The sequence below is a fragment of the Phyllostomus discolor genome, chromosome 4 (assembly GCF_004126475.2).
Source record: "Phyllostomus discolor isolate MPI-MPIP mPhyDis1 chromosome 4, mPhyDis1.pri.v3, whole genome shotgun sequence".
Lineage (NCBI taxonomy): Eukaryota > Metazoa > Chordata > Mammalia > Chiroptera > Phyllostomidae > Phyllostomus > Phyllostomus discolor.
The window spans coordinates 38,407,642-38,434,042 of record NC_040906.2 but is presented as its reverse complement, the minus strand read 5'-3'; the positions used below and the strand labels follow the sequence as shown (position 1 = coordinate 38,434,042).

Genomic DNA, 26,401 nt, shown 5'->3' with positions numbered 1-26,401 from the left:
TCATTTACCTGGTGCTAGTAGAGCTAAACACTAAACACCAAGAATTGCAGTAGAGAAAGATTATCCATTTTATTACGAATGGACCACCCAGGAGAATAGGAAGCTAATGCTCAAAAGCCTGAACTCCTCCATGGTTAACAGACAAGGGGTTTTATAGAACAAAATCACAAGTCATTACAAGTAACGGGTTTGGGATGGTGGGTCTTGCTGATTGGTCAAGTGAGGTAAGGGCAGAAAATCATAATTTCAGGTTGTGAGGTCAGCACCACAGCCCCTCAGTCTGGTTTCTAGGTGACAGGACCAGGGGTAGTTCCCTTTATCACTCAGGAGCCAAAACACAACTTAGGCCATGACATTATTTTTAGCTTAGAGAAACCCATACCCGTGACCCTTAGTCAGGTCATGACCATTGTTTCTGGCTGCCTCAGAGGAGTTCATGACTAGCAAGGGGAAGAGCTAAGGCTTACAGGGTAGGTTGTGAGGAAACTGAATACAGTGCTGGGGCTATATATTAAATCAAAATCATATATTACCCCTAGAAAGCTGGTGGCAAACACAAGGCCCGCAGGCCAAATCCGGCCCTCCACCTTGTTTTATCTGGCCTGGCACCTTGTTTCTACCCGGCGGCAGTGCTGAGCTCCTTGCCCCTAGTTAAGGAGCAGTTACACTTATACAGTCCTAACATTACATTCGGCCCTTTGAAGGCAACCAAGAGGCGGATGTGGCCCCCGGTGAAAATGAGTTTGACACCTCTACTCTAGACCCTCAGTTTCAGTTGGTCCCTCACTTTGTGGGCTAAAACCATCTTCACAATGCATGCTTCTAGGTTATCTTGATATGCAGGAGTGGAGGTTATACATCTTGTGACTGTTACTCATGCTATGCTATTACTATCTCTGCCATCTCAGTTATTTAACCCCCACTACCCCAAGAGCAACCCAGCAGACCTTAGGCTAAGAAGTACAAACCTATCTTTTTAAAATTAAAGATACTATTTTCTGAAAGGTCTTAACTCCTCAGCTTCATCTCTTGGTTCTAGGCATGAAATTTGATGTTCTTTGGAACATCTAGTTTGGAGGTAGCTAAGAAATTAAAGGCCCAGAATATAAACATAGTATATTGTGACCATCAGTAAACACTAAACAACTAAAGGACTAATGCCATCTTGCATTTTAAGAGCTCTAATAATTTGTCAGAAACTTGTTATAAGTAGAAAACAAACAAACAAACAAAAGTTTTAAAATCTGTCCATGCTGTGAACTTACGTTAGAACAAGCTGCTGTTTTCAGGTTTAAACACCATGAAAGGAAAGAATGTTTCTCAGTTAACGTGCAGAAAGCCAGGTGAAAGCTGACTTTCTGTGAAGAAGGAATTTGACTTGAGTGTTTCACTCTGCCCCTTTTCCACCATTTGGAGTCCAACCAGACATTTCCTTTTTATTGTTCCATATTCTCTTTTATCCAAAGATTTTAATTGACTTCTTAAATAACAATTCATCAAAGTTAAAGTCATGTCGGTGTATGCACATACATAATGCATACATGTGTTATATACACATATGTATAAATGCATATATATACATATATATATAAATACACACACACCAACTTTTAAATTAGGCTATCTTTATGTCGACATAACATCTTTCTTTTTTTTAAAGATTTTATTTATTTATTTTTAGAGAGGGAAGGGAGGGAGAAAGAGAGAGAGAGAGAGAAACATCAATGTGTGGTTGCTGGGGGCCAAGGCCTGCAACCCAAGCATGTGCCCTAACTGGGAATCGAACCTGCGATGCCTGGTTTGCAGGCTGCGCTCAATCCACTGAGCTATGCCAGCCAGGGTTAACATCTTTCCAATAAATAATTTCCTAAAACCTGAAAAAAACCCCACACAACTCAATTTTTTTTTTCTTAGTGATGAGCCAGTAAGTTCTTTTCAAGTACTAGATAGCAAGGATCATCAGTATTATCCTGCATATGTACCTCATCCTGCCTCATGATAAAATGTCTAAAAAGTAATAACACACCACAAAGCCATTTCCTGTGAAGTACAAAATTTCATGTCATTTAATGTAGTGGCCTCTCTGGGAAATGGCCATGTCTCTTGCCTTACATTTGTTTATGTTTTTACATTCCACTGAAGTAGTTAGAACTGATAGTGTCATGTTTTACAACAACTTTGGGGTCCTTAAGTTACTTGTCAAGGTCACATAAAAAGTGAACCCTGGTCTTCCGTGCACATAATGTTCTTTTAGATACAGACTTATTTGAAATATAATACTTTTCTTCATCAAGCTGACTTTTCTAGTTTCAGAAATGCGAGAGTAGAGGTACATAAATTTCTAACTACTCTTACTTATTTTTAACAGATAAGGGTACTATTTTTATTATCATTTATTGAACTTTTTATTATCTTATGCAACTTTTTTGAATTTTACATTAAAGTCACCTTCCTTATTGAAGGATATAAAAAAGACAAAGCTGCTTTTGAGAGTGGTGGGTTCTTATTCCATGGGAATGCTGTGGCCCCATTCTTTTTTTGAAAAAAAAAAAGCAACAACAACAACAAAAAAAACCCTTGTACACTCCCTCACTGCACCATCCTACTAGAAATAGACATTCTAGTAAGTAGGGTTTGTATATTCCTGACCAGATTAAGAGGTGGTGCCAAAGCATTGTGGCACAAAGAAATGTTACCACTGAATATGTAGAATAAATGTTACTTAGATTTCTTTAAAATAGATTAGTGTTTCTTAAACCGGTATGCTTGTTAGAAGTGCAGGTTTCCTGTCCACTGATTCTGATTTAGTAGGGCTAGAGTGAGCCTAGAAACCTACATTTTGACTGCACTGTATTTGAGAAGCTCTGGGAAAGATGAGGGTACTTTCTTCATTTGGAGGATACAAGTAGCAAAACAAATGGAAGTCACAAATAAAGTCTATTTTAATCAATAGTGTCTACCTGGCTCCCTACCTCTCTTTATAGGAAACTAATAATAGGCAGCAAAACCAAGTAGCTTTTGTCTCAATTCTATCTTCTCTTGCATACCACCTGCAGCAGTGTTAATAAGCATTGAAATCATCCAAATGTGAGGATTTAGGAGGGACAGGAAAAGAAAATTTCATGGTCTGAATGATTCATTTTAGTGGAGATACCTGATAAATAAATCTTTTGGGTACAAAGATTATAATAAAATAGACTATGCTAAAATAAGGAGTAACTTTTCAGTGCAGTGGAAATATTCTCATAACGTATTCTTGGATGTGTTTGTAAAGCGTAGACTTCTCACCATCGATATTTTGTGAATGTTCATCTCTTATTAGCAAGACTTGATGGGGTCAATTTGATACAGTCCTTTGTTTTAGTAATTTCCTCTCTTCCTCCATTTTCTCTTCCATACTCTCTCAGTAGTAACCCTTGTCTTTCCCAAATTTTCATTTTCTGAATTCACATCTTTTAACCTACTACTTTCTTTTTAAAATATATTTTATTGATTATGCTATTATAGTTGTCCCATTTTTTTCTCCCCTTTATGCCTCCCCACCCTGAACCCCCCCTCCCACCATCATTCCCCCACCTTCGTTCATGTCCATGGGTCATATGTATCAGTTCTTTGGCTTCTCCATTTCCCATACTATTCTTAACCTTCCCCTGTCTATTTTGTACCTACCATTTCTGCTTCTTACTCCCTGCACCTTTTCCCCCATTCTCCACTGCCTGCTCCCTGCTGACAACCCTCTGTGTGATCTCCATTTCTGTGATTCTGTTCCTGTTCTGTTTGCTTAGTTCATTTTTGTTTTTGTTTTTCAGGTTCAGTTACTGATATTTATTGTGAGTTTTTTTGTCATTTTATTGTTCATACTTTTGATCATCTTCTTTTTCTTAGATAAGTCCCTTGAACACGTCATATAATAAGGGCTTGGTGATGATGAACTCCCTTAACTTGACCTTATCTGGGAAGCACTTCACCTGGCCTCCCATTCTAAATGATAGCTTTGCTGGATAGAGTAATTTTGGATGTATAACCTACTACTTTCGATCGAATTGAGTAAAGGTTAGTGCCTGGTCACTGGTATGTGCTGATTGATCAGTTCATACGTTAGCAGTAATAATAACCTTACTAGATTTCTTGACTGCCTGTAACTTGTCAGGCGCGTATTCTCTCTTCATCTTTACGTCAACCCAGTGCAGCAGGTAATGTAGTTATAACAACTCTCTATATACTTACCTACTTTGACAACTCTTATAGCCCCCATTTTACAAATAAGGAAATTAAGGTTTAGAAAATTAAATAACCTGCTCATTGTTACACAGTTAATAATCAGCACAGTTCAGACACCATTGTTTTAAAGCATGAGCTTCTAATCACTAAAACATTTCACTAGGTACTAGAACATTAGGCCCTTTGTTTTTATATATAAGTAAACAATGTCTCCTGTTGAAGATCTTTCTGTTCTATTTGAAAAAGGATGACCCAACATCTCATCACTTGAAAAACTTCTTCTGATGAGTAGTTTCTAGCAATTTATTCCTGAGAAATTGCCAGAATAGAAAAGAACAGATGTCCTATTGTCACTGCCTTCTTCTGGAACATATCTGCCTTTAGGCTGTCTTATCCTCTCCCAGGCTGCCGTTCCCAGCCTTGAACACTGGTCATGTCCCTGCCTTTTGTGCACCAGGTTTTCCAGAGCCATATTTACTAATTCTATTCCTCAACTTATAAACTTCATTTTATTCAGAAAGTATACTTTTTACTCATTTGTTTTGATTTCATAGACAGCCTAACTTATACTTTATTAGAATTCAAATACTCAGGAAAGCCTTGGCAGGGTAAGAAGCAGGTGTGGGAAGGCTTTGAGTAGAGAACACCGCTAGAGTGCAATGGGTGGCTTTCCACTGGGCCAGTTCCAGGGAGAAGAGGGAGAGAGAGGCCAGAGAGCTGCATCGGATGGCCAGAGCAGGAGGTGCTCCATTAGGCATTTAATTTGCTGTGATTATACCATTGCTGGCAAGGCAACGTTTGGTGCAAGATTATCTCTACATTTTGGAACGCTTCTTTTCTAATTTATAAAAAAGCAATCTTGAACCTAAATTCAGTTTTAATAAAGATATTATAGCATGTTTGTTATTAGTGCTGTAAGGATATGCTAGAGCAAATTCATTACGTCTGTAAGGCAATCTGTGTAATTTTAATTTATGTAGAAATGGATATTAATTATTTTACTTAAGGTGAAAGTTGTCTGCCTTCAATCTAAAAATTAATGGAAGACTGCCTGATATTTCCATGACCCTTAAATGAAGAATTATATTTAAAAAGTTTCTACACTACGTGGTACATAAAAGGAGGCTAACATGCATTAGAAATTGCCCCTTTCTCAATGCTTTCTAGCCATCTGCAAGAATCTCATTGAACCTCTGAGTATTCCAAAATGCCAGCAGAGCATAACTTTTACAGGCTTTTTTAAAGGCTGCTCTAATGGACTCTCCCTGGAAAGTCTCCTTTTCTTGTGAGCATAACTAGACACGAATGCAGCTGCTGTGGACTTTGCATACGATGCTGCTCATCGAATCCTTTCTACAAATGACTGAGAGCACAGTGACCCGGCTAATGCTTTACAAGTCCTTAAATTAGTAATGCGAATCCTAGCATCATGTTTATTTTGATGATACTGTATAAGACAAAGTACATTTAAATTAATTCTCAGAAATTTATACTCATGTGTACCCTAACTCTCCAGATTTAATGTTAACATATACTTAACAAAATAAGGCCTTGATGTGTCTTTTAAAAATGTTTATCATAACTTGCCTAAAATACATTTTTCTCCTAATAATTACCACCTTGATTTAGTACTATAGGATATCTCAAAATAATGCTAACGACCGTATCTAAGGGAGCTAAGCAGCAGACATAATTTGGCTGCCATCACCCTATGCTGTGGCAGGGGATGGCATGGCTTCTATCTTCCAACGTTAGCAATTGGAGGTTAGGAGAGCTCCAGAAAGAACCTATTGTGTGAAAAATAAAATGGACAATTTATCATAATTCATATATTTTCAATTTGGAAAACTTGACTTTGGAAAAAACTTACTGAGGCTTGTGAAAGCTTGACAGATCTTCTGGAGGAGGAAACTCTACTAGCGAAATCATTTTTAAAACAGGGTTTGAGTTGCTTACATGTTATATATGCCCTACAAAGTCTCAAAGTGCATTTCACACCTAACAATTATTTCCCAGTTGAGTAAATTAAATGCTGATGTAACAATGATAAAAAAGGTATTATTTAGGCAGGCAACTATGTGGGATAGAATGTAAAGGCAAAAGTAGTTAATGTTTTATCCCATTTTGATGGAAAGTGATAGCTATTTCTCCAAAGTACTTGAAAATTGCAGAAGAGGATGGGTTGAAATAAAGTTAATAATAACTGTGAAACTGTTATTCATAGTTATTATAAAAGAAAACAAATATCTAGGGGGCCATCTCAAATTTTATGAACTGTCAAACACTTTTGCCAGTGAAATATATTAATCCTGTTGCATATCAAAGTTCCATCATATATATGAAACATTCTTTAAAAAATTTACCTTGTCAACAGTGAATCATATGGTTAACTGATTATATTTTTATGCTGCTGCTGAAGAACTTGTAGCTTAGTTTATGGTACACCCCTGTTTTATAACTCTTTATAGCCACATTAAATACATTTGGGGACATAGTGGAATATGTTTTTTAATCAGTCAAATGAAAAAAAATGGGGTTATTTTGAAAAAGGATCTATTACTGGGTCCCTGGGAACTCAAGATAGTGACGAGTGCATCAGCAGGTTCTCCATTGTCCTCCACCTCTCCTCTGAACCTTGCTTCTTCTTGCTGCAAACCACCCCCAGCTCTCTTCTGAGGACACTAAATCTCCTGTTGCCTTTTCCAACCACTCACCACTTTGCACAAATGGTGAGTGTTTCCTCCACACAACTCTTCCCAGAACATCTGGCCTGGCAGATGAATTCACTGTCCTTTCTCTCTAAAATCCCTTTGCTTTGCGTTGTCTCAAGTTATCGAACTTTGCCACTCTTTCTCTCTTAATTGAGGTCATTTACAATCCTCACATCACTCCTTCCCTCCTTCAGTATTTTAGCTCCTACTTTATTATCATCTTCCCCTAAATAATTGCATACTAGGAAGGTATAATAATACACAGAATAGTCATTATATGAGCAGATGCTTTTATGAGATAGTGACATCTCTATCAATAAACATTTTCAAGCAAATAGACATATCACTCTAAATCTTTGGATATGGTCTATAATTGATTTACCCATTGAGAGCTGATGTGCTGTTCTAGGATACTGGTGGAATTATCATTGTACAAGATGTCATAATTGATAGGTTAAATACTTTGGCCCATATAGTTTCAGACTTGAACCAATGTATAGTCACTGAACCAGTGTGCTTCCTGATTACTTTGGAATAACTTATTTTGTACCATATGGTGACCAACTGCATGACCTCATTAATGACATAACCCCACACCTACATGGTACACTTACACCATTTAATTTAATAGCAGATATAATTCTTGTAATTTATCAATTTTTTTACTTTATTATTTTGACTAATAAATGTGTGTGTTTGCTAATATACGTATGCATTTCATAGTTCTTTTTAATTTCATATTTTCACTTATTAAATTCCTGGAGCTATAATAAGACATTAAAACCATTGGGGTAATTAGCATGACAAACATCCTTTCTTTTTCACTTGCATTTATAAAATTTCATAACAGATAAAAGCCAGAAGTGAATTGATTATAGTTGTTTTCTATAATATACTTGGATCATGTATAGTATGAAGCAATATAATTTCAAGGAGACTTTTTAGCTTTTATTATAAAATAGCTCTGGTTATCCTATTCGATTAAGTGAGACAAATATATTCAATACAAATTCATTAAATTCCAAGCATTGTGCTAAACTGTATTGTTGTATTAACTTAAGTAATCCTCACAATGACTATATAGAAGTATCACCACCACTTTTCATAAAGAGTAACAGATTTGGGATATAAAGTAATAGACCAAAACAAATTAGTAACAGCAGAGCTAATTTAAAAAAAAAGTAATTTCTATGACTTTCTAGATTTTCCTTAAGTACTATAAGACTATGCAGAATAAGTTGGACCTCATCATTCAGTAAACAACCAGTCTTTGAGGACAATAAGAATTGACAAAAATAAAGCCCCTTGTCTTCAGTGTTTACATGAGGATTTGTGTTTTATACATCATGTATATGCTGAGTTGCTATCCTAATAGCACACTGAAAATTCAGTCCACGCTGAAAAGATGCAACCACAACCTGAGCTTTTTCTTTCTCCTAGAATGTGTTTTTATAGCAGGAAATCAAAACTATGCTCTGTGCAGAGGCTAACAAGTCTGTTGAGAGATGAAAAGAAAGTTGCCCTTCTCCTGACATTCTCCCTGCCACCCACCCACTTTGCATTCCTTCCTGCAGGCTGCTGGCAGGACTTCCATAGGCATAGCGTGACAGATGGGGCTCTAGAAATGGAGGCCCCTCCAGTTCCAATGAGATGTCATCATGGACTGAGAAAAGGCCCTTCTCCAAGCTGTCTTCTGTACGAAATGTGATCTGACTTTCAGATAAAGAATTAATCATGTTAAAATGGCAATAACTCTCAGAGTCTCTGGTAAAATTTCATTATGGTGTGTATCAGGGCTTTATAGAGTGAGGCTCCCTGGGTTTTGTACAGATGTTTCAACTTGGATATTCAATAACAGAATATATATTTTTGGAGCAAAGACAGTCATTTGTTTCCTAATTCTTATGTATAGCAGGATCCATAATTTCTATAGATGTGCTATAATTTTGAAATTTATACTAGATTAGCCCTGACATGAGAGACAGATAAGTCTCATGATTCTAAAGCTATCATATTGTTGCCCATACTTCATTTATTTGTGCATTTTAATGGCATTTATCACTTTTAAATGAAAGTAAATTAATCTCAGGATTGAGTGAGCATATGTATTTGCTCTTAAGTCTGAGAGACATGGAATTGAACTGGAATATCACAAAATACTTACATTAAAAGTGGGTTAAAGCCCTGGCTGGTTGGCTTAGTGGATTGGGTGCTGGCCTGTGAACCAAAGAGTCGCTGGTTCAATTCCCAGTCAGGGCACATCCCTGGGTTGTGGGCCAGGTCCCCAGTAGGGGGGCATGCGAGAGGCAACCACACATTGATGTTTCTCTCCCTCCCTTTCTCCTTCCCTTCCCTTCTCTCTAAAAATAAATAAATAAAATCTTTTAAAAAAACAGGTTAAAAATAAGTAGCTTACTTTAAACTTTAGTCATACTTATAATGATGTATATATAGGGTAAAGCTTTCTCTCAAATGCCAGTTCTGCTGTGTGAAAATAACAAGTTAAATATTTGATGTATTAACCAAATATATTATGAGAAATAAAAATGTATATAGTTTTTTTTCCAGAAAACCAATATACTGTGATATAATCCTGTGTATGTAAAGGGAGTTTTTATCTGATTTGGAATTATCATCACTAATCAGGCTATTAAATTTTTAGAGATAGTCCAATAAAAACATAAAAGTCTATGTTAATACCAGGATTAAAACTTGCAAAGGGCAACTGAAAAATACTCTCAAAAGCTGCAGGAATATGCAAAGGTTGGTTTTTCTAAAGGTCAAGGAAAATCAAATAAAATCAGCGTATACTAGGGTTTAAACAAACCAATTAAGCATTACAGTGAAGACAAAGTGGTGCTAATTAGTGATAATTGTCTTCAAGTATTGAAAAAACATAAATATAGTTGTCTTTTAAAATAAAAAAGACATGGATTTTAAGAAATAAGTGAAATTATTAAAATGAGGGTAGAAGTACATATATATACAGAGAATTAGGCTATTAGTTAATGAGATAAAACAGCTTATATGCTCACATCAGCATCTGATTGCAAGGCAGACTCCTTACTCTAGATGGACTCGACTGATTGCATAAGAACGTAATGACTCACTCCTTCCCCTACTCCACTGTAGGAAATTACCAGGATCCTGCCATTCCTGCATGGTCGATGCTTCTGTATTTCCCCATCTGTCACTTAATTAACCATAATCACCAGCTTCCTGGCAGAATTAGTTAACCCTATTAATAGAATTATGTAAAATCTATAAAATAAGAAGAAGGGAAAAACCCTGATGCTTATTGAAAATAATGTCACAAACCCTGTTTTCCCATCATTACTCTAGGGTCTAGTGACAAATAATCAATACCGGTGCATCATTTAGGAACATTTTTTTTAAGGGAAGCAAATATTTAGTGACTGCCTACTATGTGTCATGCACTTTACCCATGCAAACTTTTGCTCAGAACTCACTTACAAGTATAGAGATATTTATCTACATTTTATACAAGAAGGAGGCTGCTGTTCATAGGTTTTATACAAAGACTTATTAAGTGGCAGAGCCAGAATTTAAGCACTGTGTCCATGTGACTCTAACACTCTTTGGCATGGGTTCCACTAAGCTACTTTCACAGAGGTCTTTGATTTTTCTGTTCATCACTGTATCCAAGTACCTGGAATATTGTCTGGCACATAGTAGGCCTTCAGTTAACCATCTGTTAAATAAAAGAAGGCCTGCTCTGGTGCAGAGCCTGCTCTCACCACTGCTTCTGGGGCACCTGATTGAAGTGAAGAGGACAGTACATTCGTAGTCAGGCATTAGGCTTGTCTCTGTTTCAGATCTCAGGTTTTTGTTTGATTTTATTTGTTTTTCTTTGCCTTTCCATGTCTGTGGTTGAATCTCTAAATCTAGGAGATAAAACCCCAGGGGACAGAATCCAGTTTTCTTTGCTTACACCATCATAGCCCACTAACAAAAGTCCTGTATGCAGCAATGCTTCACAGAATTAGAGGACATATTAATCATTTCAGGAAGATCATTAATCCACGCTCATTTTTTCACTCAGAAGAGCTATGCCCAACCCAAAATGTAGATTTTCCTCTCATTGTAAAGAAACCAGCCCTGGCTGGTGTAGCTCAGTGGATTGAGCAAGGGCCTGGGAAGCAAAGGGTCACTGGTTTGATTCCCAGACAGGGCACATGCCTGGGTTGTGGGCCAGGTCCCCAGTAGGAGAGTGCAAAAGGCAACCACACATTGAAGTTTCATTCCCTTTCTTTCTCTTTTCCTTCCCCTCTCTCTAAAAATAAATAAATAAATTCTTTAAAAATATATATATAAAATAAAGAAATGAGGACGGCTATTTGAGTGGTAAAGTCTTATAATGCAATCACTTACGCTGATACTTGAGTTTGAAGAAGTTCCATCTACAGCTTGGAATGAGGTCTTCTCCAAAATGGCTGATGATTTCAAACAAATAATGATCACTTCTAGCCAGAAAACTTCACCACGGCAATTATTGTTGACTTGGAACCTTTCTTGTTGCAGTCTGTTTAGATGGTACTCAAAAAATGAGTGTCCAGGTTGTGGAATGAAAGAGCCAAGATAAGGGGTAGCATACAGCACCATTAGTAGGTCAGAGATTTGGGTCTGCCTTGTTCCCTGCTGTAGCCCTGTCATCTATGATTGTACTCGACAGAAAGATGATGCACAACAAATGAATGCTTATGAAGTAGGTTAGGACACAGAAATAAAGATGATGATGATGATGCTACATAGTAAATGTTTTCCAAATGGAATAGAATATAGAAATAATGATAGTGATGACTTTGGTGGTGGTGGATAGTAATAGTGATGTATCTCAAAGGGGGAGTACTGGCAATGCTATCACCTGAATTAGGAGGGGTGTTTTAAAGAATGTTTTCTCCATAAGGGAAAGAAAAAGAGATAAGGAGAAATAAGTAATTTCTCAAAATATTAGGGACTTCTCCAGATAAAATATTTCTTTGGACAGAGTTTAGGAAGACAAGCAGATTTGGGACAATCGCTTTATCAGATTTTAAACCTGAAGTAGAACAATAGCAGTATTGTTCTATGAAACTAGAACAATAGCTTAAGTTCCATGAAAATTAAGAATAAGATATGGATAGTTATTATCACTGTGAGTTGTTCTTTTGTAACTAATACAGTGAGCAAGGAAAATGAAATAATTGCTAGCAATATTGAAAAAGAAAACATATTGCATTTCGTTGATAATTATATTCCAGTAGGCTCAAAGTAAATAAAAACACAAAACTACTGGGCTTAATAAGAGAATATGATAAGGCCACTGAGTATAGGGTAAATATTTTCTGTAGAGCAATATCATGTTATAAATAGAATATAGAAGTCTCTTTTACCCCAAAGTATAAAACAACTAGGAATGTATTTAACAAGAAACGTACTTGGCCTTTCTGGGAAAACACACAAACAAACAAAAAAAACAGTATATGTAAATACTTAATAAATGAGGCATTCACAAATAAGCATATCATGTATAGATGTCCTAAAAAGTTCTCTTGTCTCAAGTTTTATTTGATTAAAGTGCAATGAGGATTACAATTGAATTAAATTACAGTGAGAATGAAGAATAAATGTTTGAAAATAGCCAGTAAAATGCTGAGAGAAAAGTATGCTTGTGTTTGTGTTGGTAAGGATTCTAGCAGACTCCAGACCCAGTATTCAAACACTAATGGCTCAAAATAGTTTTTTTTTCTCACTTCACAGTGCATTGTAGGTAAGTTAACTCTTTTTATTTGCTTGTTTTGAGTGTTATTTTGTTATTTTATTATTTTAGTGAATGTAGCCAGGTACCTCTTGGATTTTCTCATTTAATTCTTCCAAAAACACGATTGGCTTACCCCAATTTTGTGAATGAGAAACTGAGGCCCTGGGAGGTTCAGTAAATAAGTGGTATTTGGAACTTAGATTATCTAACTGTAAAGCCAACCAAATATCTTTTATTCCCATAGATTTTAAGCATATCTCATAGTAGAGAGAACATATAAGTCTTAATTAGCCAAATGAATGTGGTATAAATGAGTAATATATATTCAATATACTATATTATCTTTTCTTCTATTTCTGTCTTATTTAAGATGACAAAAAGATTAAAAGCCCAGAAAAACAATAGAGTATGTGTCTGGAAATTAGGAGAGCTAGAATCCCCGCCCTAGCTCTGCTACTTGCAAGCTTCAGGACCCTGAGAAGTCTCTTCGCCTTCCTGGCCCTCTGTTTCACATCTATAACATAATGAGGATACCTCCACAGTGCACAATCATGTGGTTCTCTGATGAGAAAATGGATTGTGAAGGAGGTCTTGCTCCAATGCCCCTGTTAGTTTTCTGGTTAAATAGGGCTTATTTATTTTTGTAATACTGCTATTTAAAATAATACAAGTGGATAGCCTGTTCTTCATCCCACCTATCTCACTCCTCAGGTGTGAAAGAGGTATGATCATTGGAGGGGTCAGCTCTGGGACAGGATAAAATCTCACCGTTTCTTACTGTGACCATGTGATTCAAAGCTCTGCTTGGGAGACCCTTGCTTGCACAATGGGCAGTGAGCAGAGTTTCTTGTTTATAGCAAGTAGCATTGTTTTGGCTTAAACTTTAAAGTCTTATTTTAAAAGCAAGAGCCTATTAAAATAATTCAGATCATACTCACGTAAAATAAGAACAGATGCGATTTATTACAAAGTTTTACTATAATAAAAAGAGAAACCTAAATATCAAATCAAATACAAAATGTAGACTTCTTAATACTGAGCCCCCCACAATTTTTCTTCTCACTCCAAATTTTGTGGCCCTCCTTTAAAGGATAACCTTTAGAGTATCTAGTTTCAAATTTGAAGTACAACTTTTCTTTTTGGTGGGCTTATTTTAATTATATTTTTTCAGGATTATGGTTTTGGCAATCAAGTAATAGGTTCAAATCTGATTGATTCTGACTCTTTTTTTAGAAATAGACTATGATGATGCGCTTTTTAAAAATGGTTTTTCTGTATTGCTTGGCACGATGGCAGCATAAGTCAGCCAAATGAAGACTATAAAAATTAAATTGGCTGACTCCTATATGGCTTATCTACTTGTGCAGTTGAGTAGCTAGAAGGTTTCAGTACCTTCTTTTTTCAACACATAGACAGTCAAGTTAACACCAAGAGAATAGCCTATTTAAGGCTCTTCGACCTTGGCTACAAAGATAGAGACATATCTGTTTATTTTTTTAATGATTAGAATATTCATTGATCATTATGCTACCAGTAGTTATTTAAACTTGGTGTTAGATGAAGCTTTTATGTTGTAAACAGTAGAAATTAGTGGCCTTTAACATTTAAAATAATAGTGTAGAGAACATATTATCTACATAAAATTGGCGTATTTTGAGTTAGATGTAAATAAAACATGTACTACATGTATTTGCATTATAAATCAGCTTCTTGTTATGTTAAATAGTGTCAAATTTCATAGCAGTTAGGCTTAGTAACTCTTTAGTTAATTATTGTAATGGTTATTAATCTGACATTTTAAAAATTAACACCCTACATTATTCATGGAGTGATTAAGCATCTGAGGAAGCAAGCAATCAGGTATCACGAAGGAGTCCATGAGATGGCCAACACTGCTCTCTACTGGCAATGGAGCAAGTTATAAACAAGCTAGCTTTTCAAATGAAAAAAGAGAAGACAAATGCTGAGGAATGTTTGAATGTAAAGGTGGATTCCTTAAACCTTAACTCAGGTTTTTGCAAAATGCTTATTGCAAGCAATATAGTAAGAGAAATACAATAAATGAATACAGGCATCACCTGAGGTTCATTTTTTAAAATCTGTATCATTTTAATTAATTGAAAAATAGGTGTGGAAATTTCAGAGAATATTAAGCCAAACATGAAATATCTTATTAGCATTTTAAATGAAGAAGTCTATAAATATCTTGCATATAATAGAGAATTAAATGACATTTTTATGTATTTAATTTTAACAGACTACAGACTCTAAAATACCTGTTGTGAGTACATCCGCTATGTATTCAAATGCACTGAGCAGAGAGACGCATAGGTTGGAATATTTGTATGAATATATAACTAGCTTTTTATAGTATCAGAAATTTTTTCTGTTTTTGTCAAAGGCTTTTAAAATGCACTTTTATCATTTGTAAGATCTGTTTAAAATATATGCCATGTTGTCATATCTATCAATATATAGACTAAGAATACACAAAACATTTTTTGATTGCTGTCTTTTTACTTTTCATAGTCTAATATATTCTGAATGTCCTTTTTGTATTTATCTTATCTATTCATACTGCTTAGGAGTCATATTTAATGTTTTAATATAAGCCCTTTCAATAACTCAGCTGGCATATATACACACATACAATAATGCCCAATCAATCAATTGTATATAGTAATTTAAGAGGTCTTCTTGGTTTTCATAAGTTAGCTTAATACTTTCAGACAAATCACTTTTACTGTAATAAACTTTAAAGATAGAAAATAATATTTTCAATAATGGTTACCTCTTGGTTATGAAGTAATAGTTGATGCTTATTTTCATTAATACATTTTGTAGTTTTTGAATTAATTATAGTGAACATTCATTACTATTAAAATACAAGAGTTTATTCATAAGCAAACAAATTTTGTTGCAGAGCTTCAAAGCACAAGCCTACAAGATGCACACTTGTATTAGACGCGCTTGTCTAATGTCTAACCTTTCCTGCCCAAAATATACTGAAATGAATGTTGTCTATTTGAGACTATAAAGAAAAATAATTGATAAAAGTTTGAAAACTTAAAGTAACAAAAATGGCACTGAGCACTATCACTTTCCACAGAGCACATAACTTTTTCATTTGCTCTTCACCACACTGAAAAATATGACTCTGAATCTACATGTACAAATCAAAAACAGTTTGAAACATTATACTCTCTCCTCATTATCGTTTTTTTTCCTGCCACATGGAGGAGCTAAGACATAAAGTTGCTTAAACATAAAGACAATTATTTTTACTCAGTTTAAAATGTTAAACATACCACTGTCCCATTTTCTAGGAGAATATAAAAAATCAAATATTTATTTTTTGCTTAGGTAGGTACCTCCCAGGAAATAAATTTTTGAGATTGATTTTTATTTTCCATGCAGCATAATTCCTTTGAAATTCATGCAAGTTGTTTTATGCATCAAGAACTCATTGATTTTTAATGCTGAGTAGTATTCCACAGTATAGATATACTACTATTTGTGTAGCCACTCACTCACTGAAGGATATCTGGATAGTTTCCAATGTTTGGCTATTAAAAATATATCTGCTATGATGGAACTGGAGTGCATTATGCCAAGTAAAATAATCCAGGCAGTGAAAGACAAATACCATATGATCTCACCTATAAATGGAACCTAATTCACAAAACAAACAAATGAGCAAAATGGAACCAGAGACATTGAAATAAAGAACAAACTGACAGTGATCAGAGGGGAGGGGAAGGGGGATACCAGGGAAAGAAAGGGAAGGGGCAAGTCAAGGAACATGAATAAACTCATGGCACAGACACTGGGACATGGATTGATGGTGCGGGGGTGGGGGGGCAGGAGGGGACAGGAAGCAGCAACTGGAAAAAGGTGGGACAACTGTGGCTGAAAAATAATAATAATAAAATATGTATATATATGTCTACTACGAACATTGGCGGGTGAATATTTGCATGAACATAAGTTTTTATTTCTGTGAGATAAATACCCCAAAGGTGCAGTTTTTGTCTTATAGGTCCATATTTAGTTTTATCTGTCTATCTGTCTATCTATCTATCTATCTATCTATCTATGTATTTATTTATTTTAGGTTCTTTTTCTTTTTTTTATTTTAATCATTGTTCAAGTACATTTTTCTGTCCTTTACTCCCATTCCAGCCCACTACCCATCCCTCCCCACCTCCCTCCCATTTCCACCACCCTAGTTTTTGTCCATGTGTCCTTTATATTTATTCTTGTAAACCCTTCCCATTCTCCCCTGAAATTCCCTCCCTCCTCCCCTCTGGTCACTGTCAGCCTGTCCTCTACTTCAGTGTGTTTGGTTATATTTTGCTTGTTTCCTTGTTTTGTTATTTAGGTTCCTGTTAAAGGTGAGATCATATGGTATTTGTCTTTCACTGCCTGACTTATTTCACTTAGCATAATGCTTTCCAGCTCCATCCATGCTGTTGCAAAGGGTAGGAGCTCCTTCTTTCTGCTGCATAGGATTCCCCATATTTAGTTTTAAAACAGATCAATCTCTTCCAGAGTGGCTGTGCCATTTTGTATTCTGACCAACACCAACATCTAATAATTTTATTTGGTAATCTGACACCAAATCTGACAACCTCAATGAGTATTTCTCTCTCTCTTTTAATTTTATTCTATTTTTTGCAATACCAACCCCAATTAGTATTAATGATGTAATTTGTCTGATCCCCGTTGCCATCTCCCTGAACACTTACCTTGTTCCTGTTTGCAGCATTGTTTTCTTTCATGTCCCTCCAAAACCGGGCAGCTGCCTGAGGATGCATGATCCTGGAACTCGTCTCAACTTCTCAGGCCTTCCATTGAGATCTCAGGGACAGGGTCTCCCTAATCCATACCTTCTACCCAGACTCTGCTTCCCCAGGCTCCTCTTTGCACACCCAGTTGTGAGTCTACTTATCTAGCTGACACATCAGAGACTTTTAACCTTAATATGTTTGAGTATGTGTTTCATTTCTTCCTTTCATTCAGGTCTCTATTAAAATGTCACCTTTTTAGACAGGGTTTTCCTAAACACTTGATTTTAAATATCACTCACACTCTATCCACTCTAGCTGTATTACCTGTGTTATTTTTACTTATGTCATCTAAGATATATTATAAATCTAGATATAAGAAAAAACACAGAAATATTGACAACACACACACACACACACACACACACACACACTCACTCTTACTAGAATTTTAACTCCATGAAGACAGGGTCATTTTCTTCTTTACTTAAATTATATCTTATTGATTATGCTATTACAGTTGTCTCAGTTTTTCCCCCTTTGGCTCCTTCCACCCAGCACCCCACACTCCCTCAGGCACTCCCCCCACCATTGTTCATGTCCATGGGTCATGTGTACAAGTTCTTTGGCTGCTCCATTTCCTATACTGTACTTCACGTCCCCATGGCTATTCTGTAACTACCTATTTGTGCTTCTGAATCAACAGGGACATTTCCCCCTACTGTATAACCAGCACTTAGTAAATGCTTGACTCAGTAAATGCTCCACAATTTTTTAAAGAATAAATGAATATGTGCAACATTAACTTATCGTTTGGGGGCTTAATTTAATTTTTACTTTATCAAAGTAATCCATGTCCATTTTAGACAGTCAGGCTCATAATGAAAAGAGCACAATGTTCTGCAGCTCTCCTCCCAAGCTTCACTCACTGCAGCCACCACTTGGGACTCCTCTGTGTTCCTTTGTCACTTTCTTCTCCTTCTGGAATAACCTGCTGGGCTGTTGTGTCTGGATCCGTCACATTTGCAGTCGTTATCAGCACCATCCTGTTGTCTGTCCCATTTCCAGGGTTCCATTTTTCTTCTGTTTTATTTTATTTCTTTTCTTACTGAGAATTGAGTCATAGAAAGAAGATGAAGTTTTTGGTCCTTTCCATATCTGAGTGCATATTTTTCTTTCCCCATAACATGGACACTTGGCTATAAGTCATCCTTTTGCCCTAGAATTTGAAGTTAGTTTTCCTTGGAATTTGAAATCATTTCTCCTTATAATTTGAAGTTATTTTTCTTCCGTTATTGCTGATGTGAACGCTGATGTCATTCATGTTCCCAGTCCTTTGTGGGGTTATTTGTTTCTTTGTCTGTTTCTCCCTGGGATATTTTATGATCTTTTCTTTATCTCTAATGTGACGATGAGGAACCTAATGTATTGTGCTTTTGTATGTGGATTTTCACTCATTACAATGGTATAATCCTGAATTCTTTAATCTGAAAATCCATAGCTTTATTTTTGGAGAAGTGTTGGATATTTTTCTTCCTTCATTTTCTCCTGTTCTCTATTTCTAGAACTCCTTATCTGGTTTGATGCTGAATAACCTAGAACACATGGCTTTCACACTTACACATGCATCAGAATCACCTAGAGGAGATATTAAAGCAGGTTGCTGCTTTGCTGAGAGAAGAATCCTACCTGGAGCCTCAGAAGGCTAGCAGCCAGTCTCCTGGGAGCTAGACTCGGAAGGGTCTAGTGGACTTTCAGTTTCACATGTGGACATGGCTTAGTTCTTTGTTTTAGCAAGGCGCCTTACCTCTGATCTCAGCCAGGCCTAGCATTTTGCAGTCCAGAGCTCTCAGGCCTTGTTTCTCCGGCGAGTTAACAACCCAGTTGGGATGGGATGGATGAATCCCTTGGCCACGGCCTGATTCAGTCCCACATTGTCTTTCACCCTTCAGGTATCACACAAAGAGGAAAAAGAAGAAAACCAAAGTCCTACTTCCGACTCGTATACAAGACTTTTAAGTATTTCAGTTCTTTGTGGGTTTGTATCCTAGATTGTGTGTTCCTAAATATAAGCATTTAAGCATTTAACACTGTCTTACGTAATTTCCTCTCAGAATTAGACCCCAAGACAAAGATTGGGAGGCAAGTGATTTATTAAAAGAGCACTTCCAGGAGCAACCAGTACGGGCATGGGAAGGCAGGACAGGCAAAGGAAAGAAGTTAAGGAACAGTACAGTGTCAGGTGGAGGGAGCCCCAGCCTTGCCCGATTCCATGGGTGTAAAGCTGTGCATTACATCTTAGAGTTTACCCCAGCTCCAAGCAAATGGGCTGGGCCTCTGTACTTCCACACCAGTCATGGGCTAAAGAATGTGGCGACATGAGCGAAGCAAAAACTCCCAGGGATTTGCAGCTCTCTGTACTGACAAAGTGACCTCATTGCCCAAAGGTCTTCCGAAGGTCTTGAGTTACACCATTACCAGCAAAGCATGGGGAAGGTGGGTCCAGGGCTGACAAAATGGATCCAAGGATTATCCATTAAATCATTGAATAAAGGAATGGCCATCCCTCCTAATTACAAAACAATTCTGGTTTACAGGGGGTTGTTTTTCTTTCATCTCTTACTGTAATTGACTTTCAGAAAACTTTGTAAAGAAAGAAGAGCATCTTATTATTCTTAGTTTTCAAAAGTGAGATAAGGCAGATTAAGTGACTTCTCTAACATCTTCGGATCCTAAACCTTGAGTCCATTCCAGCATGCTGCATCATATTTAAGAGTTTTATAAATGTTGCATGCAGACACACATGGAATGCATACAAATATGAATTATTTAATCTATGTATCATGATGACTTTCATTATTTAAAACCACAGAAAATATTATAAGAAATAATCTACTTTTCAGTTTTAAAATTATTTCTATTTAGGTCATTTAACATTACATAGCAAAACTGAGTTAACTAGTAAGCTCCATATGAGATGTCTCTATAGTTTAATTCCCACCATCATCCAAGGTTCCTCCCTGTGTTTCATTGCTCAGATGTTTTAATTAAAGCCCGTGTGAAAGAAATGTATTAAAAGGTTCTTGGAGCACAGCAAGAGGTTTTCTCATTTAGAGTGTACTTGGAGTTCTTCCATAATTTTCCCATATGGCCTATTTGTATGTAATACTTATGACTCATGACATTTCTGCTGAATTATGAATATTCTTTCTGTAAACATTTCCAGTTACCCTTACAGTCTATTATGACACATGAGACACTTCCTTCTTCTGGTTAGGGGACACCAATGAAGAGTCTACGTTTGCCTCTTCGTTCCTGTTGGCACAGACCACCCGCTCATGGGGAATTCTCAGTGATCAATTCAAAGATGTTGAGAGCAGGAGTTCACCCCATGGACTCAGAACTGAGTAGCCGATATTTTGGTAACTCCCTTCCTCTCACTTGAACCCATTATCTTTTCTGGATGATCAAAAGCAGTGCTTTGCAAACCTGATGGCATATTAAAATCACCTGGGGCGTTTTAAAATACACAGGTGTCCTGGTTCTGCCCCAGACCAATTAAATTAGACTCCTAAATCAGTATCTAAGTTTAAAGGTCCCATGTGATACTGTCAAATAGTAGTCAAGGTTGAATGTACTCATTTGACATAGAAGAAATGTGACAAGTATATATTAGTGTTGGGAATAGATTTTGCTGTCTCCCACATCTTAGTAACTGGTTTTGAGTTCCTCTTAAGCTGAGAATTTCTCCATTAATTTGGGGGTATTTTTGCAGACCTGGACAACAAACTTGAAGTCTCAGTTGGGCAAACAAAGTGCCTGAAGATATTGTATTAGGTCCTAGTGACAGTTGTTTGGTATACTTTGAGCTTATTAGGAATTACAGAAACTGAGAAGCAAAACTTTATTTTTTGCCTTAATGCTTATCTCCTGTATTTTGAGCTCACCTTTTATATCTGCCTTCTATGGTCTTTCTGACCTTTTAATATTTTCTAATTCTGTTCCTTAGACTTTAGTACCAAGAAACACCTGTGATGCTTTTATAAACATAATTCCCTAGCCCTACCCTTAAAGATACTGATTTATTTCATTGAGAAATCTGCATTTATATTTTAGCCTGCTTCCTGGGTAATTCTCAAGCATATTACACAGAGAGCCCAACTTGAAAAATAGAAGTCTAATTTCTTTAGTTGTTATTGCTGTTTTTTCAAGAAGGAAAGAAGATCTAAGTGTGGTTTTAAAAGATACTATGACATTGCTATTTTGTGAGCTAATACACAAAAAGGATTGTACTTAATCATTTGCTGTAAAGTGTATGCACACACATCTATTTATATAAGAAGTGATGAATTTGTGACTCACTTTGGTGGTATAATTGGTAGTGTGTAACAAAAAAGTGTGAAATTATACATACTTAATGAATTTAATGATTATTTGCTATTAATATAGAAATATTTTATAGAGTAAAATACCCACATTTCAATTCTAAATGCTCTTGAATATTTTATGATATTGGACTTCTGTTTAGGAGGTATTTTATCTCTTTAGGATAAATTTTATTACAATTCATTAATTAATTTTTACAGGATTTTATTTATTTAATTTGTAGAGGGATGGGCAAGGAGGGAGAGAGGGAGAGAAACATCAATGTGTGGTTGCCTCTCCCATGCCCCCTACTGGGGACCTGGTTCACAACCTAGGCATATGCCCTGACTGGGAATTGAACCAGCAGTGATCCTTTGGTCTGCAGGCTGACACTCAGTCCACTGAGCCACACCAGCCAGGGCACAATGCATTAATTATTATGAAACTTTTGATAGATCATTTTTTAACCAAAAACCTTCAGGGATATTTGAAAATACAGTAAAATTGTAGATCAAGTGCGTTTGATTTTTTAATGTAGTTTAGCTTATAGCTTTGATGAATGGTATATATTGGGTATTTTAGAAGTTTATATTTTAAACTTTTATATGCTATCTGAGTGTCATAATTGGAAAAACAAAGAAAAATGATTATTTGAGGTTATAAACTCTAGTAAACCATATTAATATCTTCAAATGCACTGTTGACATTTAAATACAGTAACAAATAACAAGCATTTACATGCCTTGAGTTTACAGAAAACTATTTCATTTTTAATGTGTTTTAAATTTTAAATTTTGAAGTCAGCTTTATTACCTTGGGCTCAATGAAGTATCGTTTTTCTTTCCAGTAGACATCTGCAAGTAAAATATTTAGGAAAATGCATTTTTTTTTCTTTAAGATTTTATTTATTTTTAGAGAGGGAAGGGAGGGAGAAAGAGAGAGAGAAACATCAATGTGCGGTTGCTGGGGTCTGTGACCTGCAACACAGGCATGTGCCCTGACTGGGAATCAAACCTGTGATGCTTTGGTTCGCAGCCGGCACTCAATCCACTGAGCTACACCAGCCAGGGTTTGGAAAATGTATTTAAAAAAATCTTTGAATAATAAAAACTTTATGTGATTAAATAATATGTTGACTTTTTAAATTGTTTATTGTTTATTCTATTACAGTTGTCCCAATTTCTTTTTTCCTCTTTTGTCCCCCTCCATGCAGCCCACCCCTCTCCCCACAGTGAACCCCCTCTCCATTGTCCACATCCATGAGTAATTCATACTCATTTCCTTGACTGGTCCCTTCCTCCTTCTGCTTCCATTTCCCTTTCCCCTCTTCCTTCCTGCAGCTGTCAGTCTGTTCCCTGTTTCCATGTCTCTGGTTCTATTTTTCTTGTTAGTTCATTTTGCTCATTAGATTCCAGTTATAAGAGAGGTCTTATGGTATCTGTCTTTTGCTGACTAGCTTGACATTTTCATATGATTCAAAATAATATAAATTAATAACTTTTCTGTTTAATTAGGTTTTGGATTTGCATTACTATTTCATCATTCTATTATACCCTGCTATATTCCAAAAACGATTTAATGATCTATAATGGAGTGAAGCCTGTGTCTCACAAATGAAAATTTTTAGTTTCTTGGCAGTACAGAAGTGGAGCAGCCCAAAGGAACAGAAGTTGTCAGAGATGCTGTAAGAAAACTAAAGGTAGGGAGAGCCCTTCGAATAAATAATCCTGTCTTAGTCATCAGTGGGTTAATGGAAATTCAAAGCATGAATAACTTGGTAGTAGGTATGACTTAACTCTGTTAAAAAATGGACTATTGAATAAATGTCACCAGACCAAGGAAGGTCATTATTTAATAATAAGTGTGTACAGATAATTATTTTTCTCAATATGACACATTTCGTATTTTTCTAAGTGTAATTTCTCATACATAACAAAAAAATGTAATGGTGATATTTCATAAGTTTTGACATTCAGTAGCTTGCCTTTACTTTGCTTGGACAATGTGGACTCATGCCCTAACTCAGAAACTAGTAATGGTGTAACAATTATCTCTAATAGTTAGAATGTCATATCCCGTTGAAAGTGTGAAGTAAGGTGAAAGCATTAAGAAATACTCATTGATAGTTACAGAACAGTCCCAAGGATGTAAATTACCACACAGGGGCTATAGTAAATAATATTGTATCACTATGTATGGGGCTAGGTGAGTACTTGAAATTGTATCACTATGTATGGGGCTAGGTGAGTACTTGAGAGTGGAGGACCACTCTCTAAAGTACATGATCATCTAGCCACTGTGCTTACATCAGAAACTAATACAGAATAATATGGAGTGTAAACTGTAATTGAAAAATTTAAAACATGATTAAAGGAAATGTGTCAAATCTCGGTACATAATAACTTCTCAATAAATTCAATCTATGACAATTTTTTAAAAAGTGTGAAGTTCGAATTGATTCCAAAGTAGAATTTGCAGTGACACTGTAGGTTAACGCTGGCTTAATGGGCAAACCCAAGAGGATCTGACCATGTCCATGAGCAGACATGGGGACCGGTGAGACTAAGAGCAGAAAGGGGCATTTAGTAAGCAACCTCACATACTCCCAATTAGCGAGTTTCCTGAGAAAATCTTGTGTAAGATGTCGCACATCTTAGCATGTCTTTTCTGATTGTATCCAATCCTAAAGGACATTGTTTTCACTGAAAGCAAGATTTTTAAAATCTCCTTCAGCAGAATTCTCATCTTGTGTATTGACATATTACTAACACATAACATTGCATTAGTTTTAATATAATAATTAGATATTTGTATACATTGTGAAATGATCACAGTAAGTCTAGTTAACATCTATCACCACACAGATTTTTTTTCTTGTGATGAAAACTAAAATCTATGCCCTTAGTAACTTTTAAATATATAATACAATATTTTTAACTATAGTCACTATGTTGTAAGTTACATCCCCAGGACTTACTTATTTTTTACTTGGGAGTTTGTACCTTTTTACTACCTGTACACATTTTGTTCGCCTCCCATCACCTGCCTCTATCAGCTACTGATCTGTTGTCTCTATCGGTTCATTTTTTTTTTTAGATTCTGCATATGAAACCATATAGTGTTCGTGTTTCTCTGCAAACACTTCAGCCTAATGCCCTAAAGGTCCATCCATGCCTCAAATGGCAAGATTGCCATCTTTTTTGTGGCTGAATGACACACACACACACACACACACACCCATATCTTCTTTATCTATTCATTCATCAATGAACACTTGGTTGCTTCCATCAGAGTTCTCATCTTTATCTTAAGAAAATCTAACATACCACTACAACCACAGGTCCTCAAGTAACGTCACTTTGTTTAATGTTGTTTTGTTATAACATTGATGAGGTGCCACAGGAACATAACTGTGATTTCTGTCAATTAGCCTATGGTAAAATTGGTTGCATTATCAATTGTCTCGCCATTGTTTGAAGAACCTATTTATGAGTTAAGTAAGGACTGACTTTGTTTATACAGTTGTTATTCTCTATAGATACTCTCACATTTTTTTTTTTGAGAAACAGCTTCTAACTATTTAGTTAGGCTTCGATTGTGCTAGACAAAGTCATGAACAATAGAAAGGATTGCTTTGCTTTAAGAGTGTCATACTAGGCCGACTCTGAGTGTTTAAATGGAGGAAAAATTTAAGTGGGATGACTTGTAATCTGGGTGAAGAAATAAAAGTGGAGAATATTTTTATCCCTTTTATATACATATATTTTATCTAATGTTATAAATAAATATGCTAAAAGGTCCCACGATGTTATCACTCCCATTTGGGAAAAAAGCTAGCCAACCATTTCTTTCTACTACTCATTAGGTAGTGATTCAGACTTTCCATTTTTTGGCCAATACTTTAAAGTACTAATGGAGATGTTTAAAAGTCTCACAGTTTACAGACAACATTTAGAATAAGATTCTATTTCAATGTTCAGATGTTTCATACTCTGGGCATGAGTCCAACTTCACTACAATCAGAATATTTGTAACAGAATAATGGTATTTATACTTAATGTTTCTTAATACCTAGGAGGTTCTTTATTTAGTCAACCCAAATCCCCAACCAAAAGGATTCAATTACATAATGGCTACATAAAATGTAAGGAGATATTTGAAGTGGAATGCTTTCTAAACAGAGCTAGTTTTTATATACAATGTGGGGCAAAGTAGTTTTATGGTTGTTTGGATGGAAAATAATACGATAATTAAAAAATAATAGTGCAAGAATAAACTCTGTGCTTTGTGTACTCACAATTGTAAACCTACTTTTGCTCTAGCCCATACTTTTGTGGGACTTTTTATGCAATTCCTATGTGGTGTTATGTCTGAAAATATACTCTGTTAAGAAATGAATGTGATTTACAGTAAGAAAAAATATTAAGTGGTATAGTTTAAAAATGCACAATCAGTTGATAGTAGCTTTGTATTTCAAGTATCTTCCAGAAAAATAATATGTATGTAAAAAGCAATCGTTACTTGGCTGACTGCAAACATTTTGTAGATCAGGAAAG

At 35.9% G+C, this 26,401-nt stretch overlaps 1 protein-coding gene and 1 long non-coding RNA gene across 7 annotated transcripts in view; both read left to right on the top strand.

Moving 5' to 3' along the window:
• Positions 1-26,401, top strand: part of GULP1 (GULP PTB domain containing engulfment adaptor 1) — a 218,146-nt gene that overhangs the window by 145,544 nt on the left and 46,201 nt on the right. For all 6 annotated transcript variants that reach the window (XM_036023195.1, XM_036023193.1, XM_036023197.1 and 3 more), the window contains one exon: positions 23,473-23,544. In XM_036023195.1, the coding sequence (XP_035879088.1) occupies positions 23,473-23,544 (72 nt within the window). The remainder of the gene's footprint in view (positions 1-23,472; positions 23,545-26,401) is intronic.
• On the top strand, positions 23,554-24,276 carry LOC118500052. Its single transcript, XR_004902576.1, has 2 exons — positions 23,554-24,066; positions 24,102-24,276. It is a non-coding gene; the product is annotated as an uncharacterized LOC118500052 (long non-coding RNA).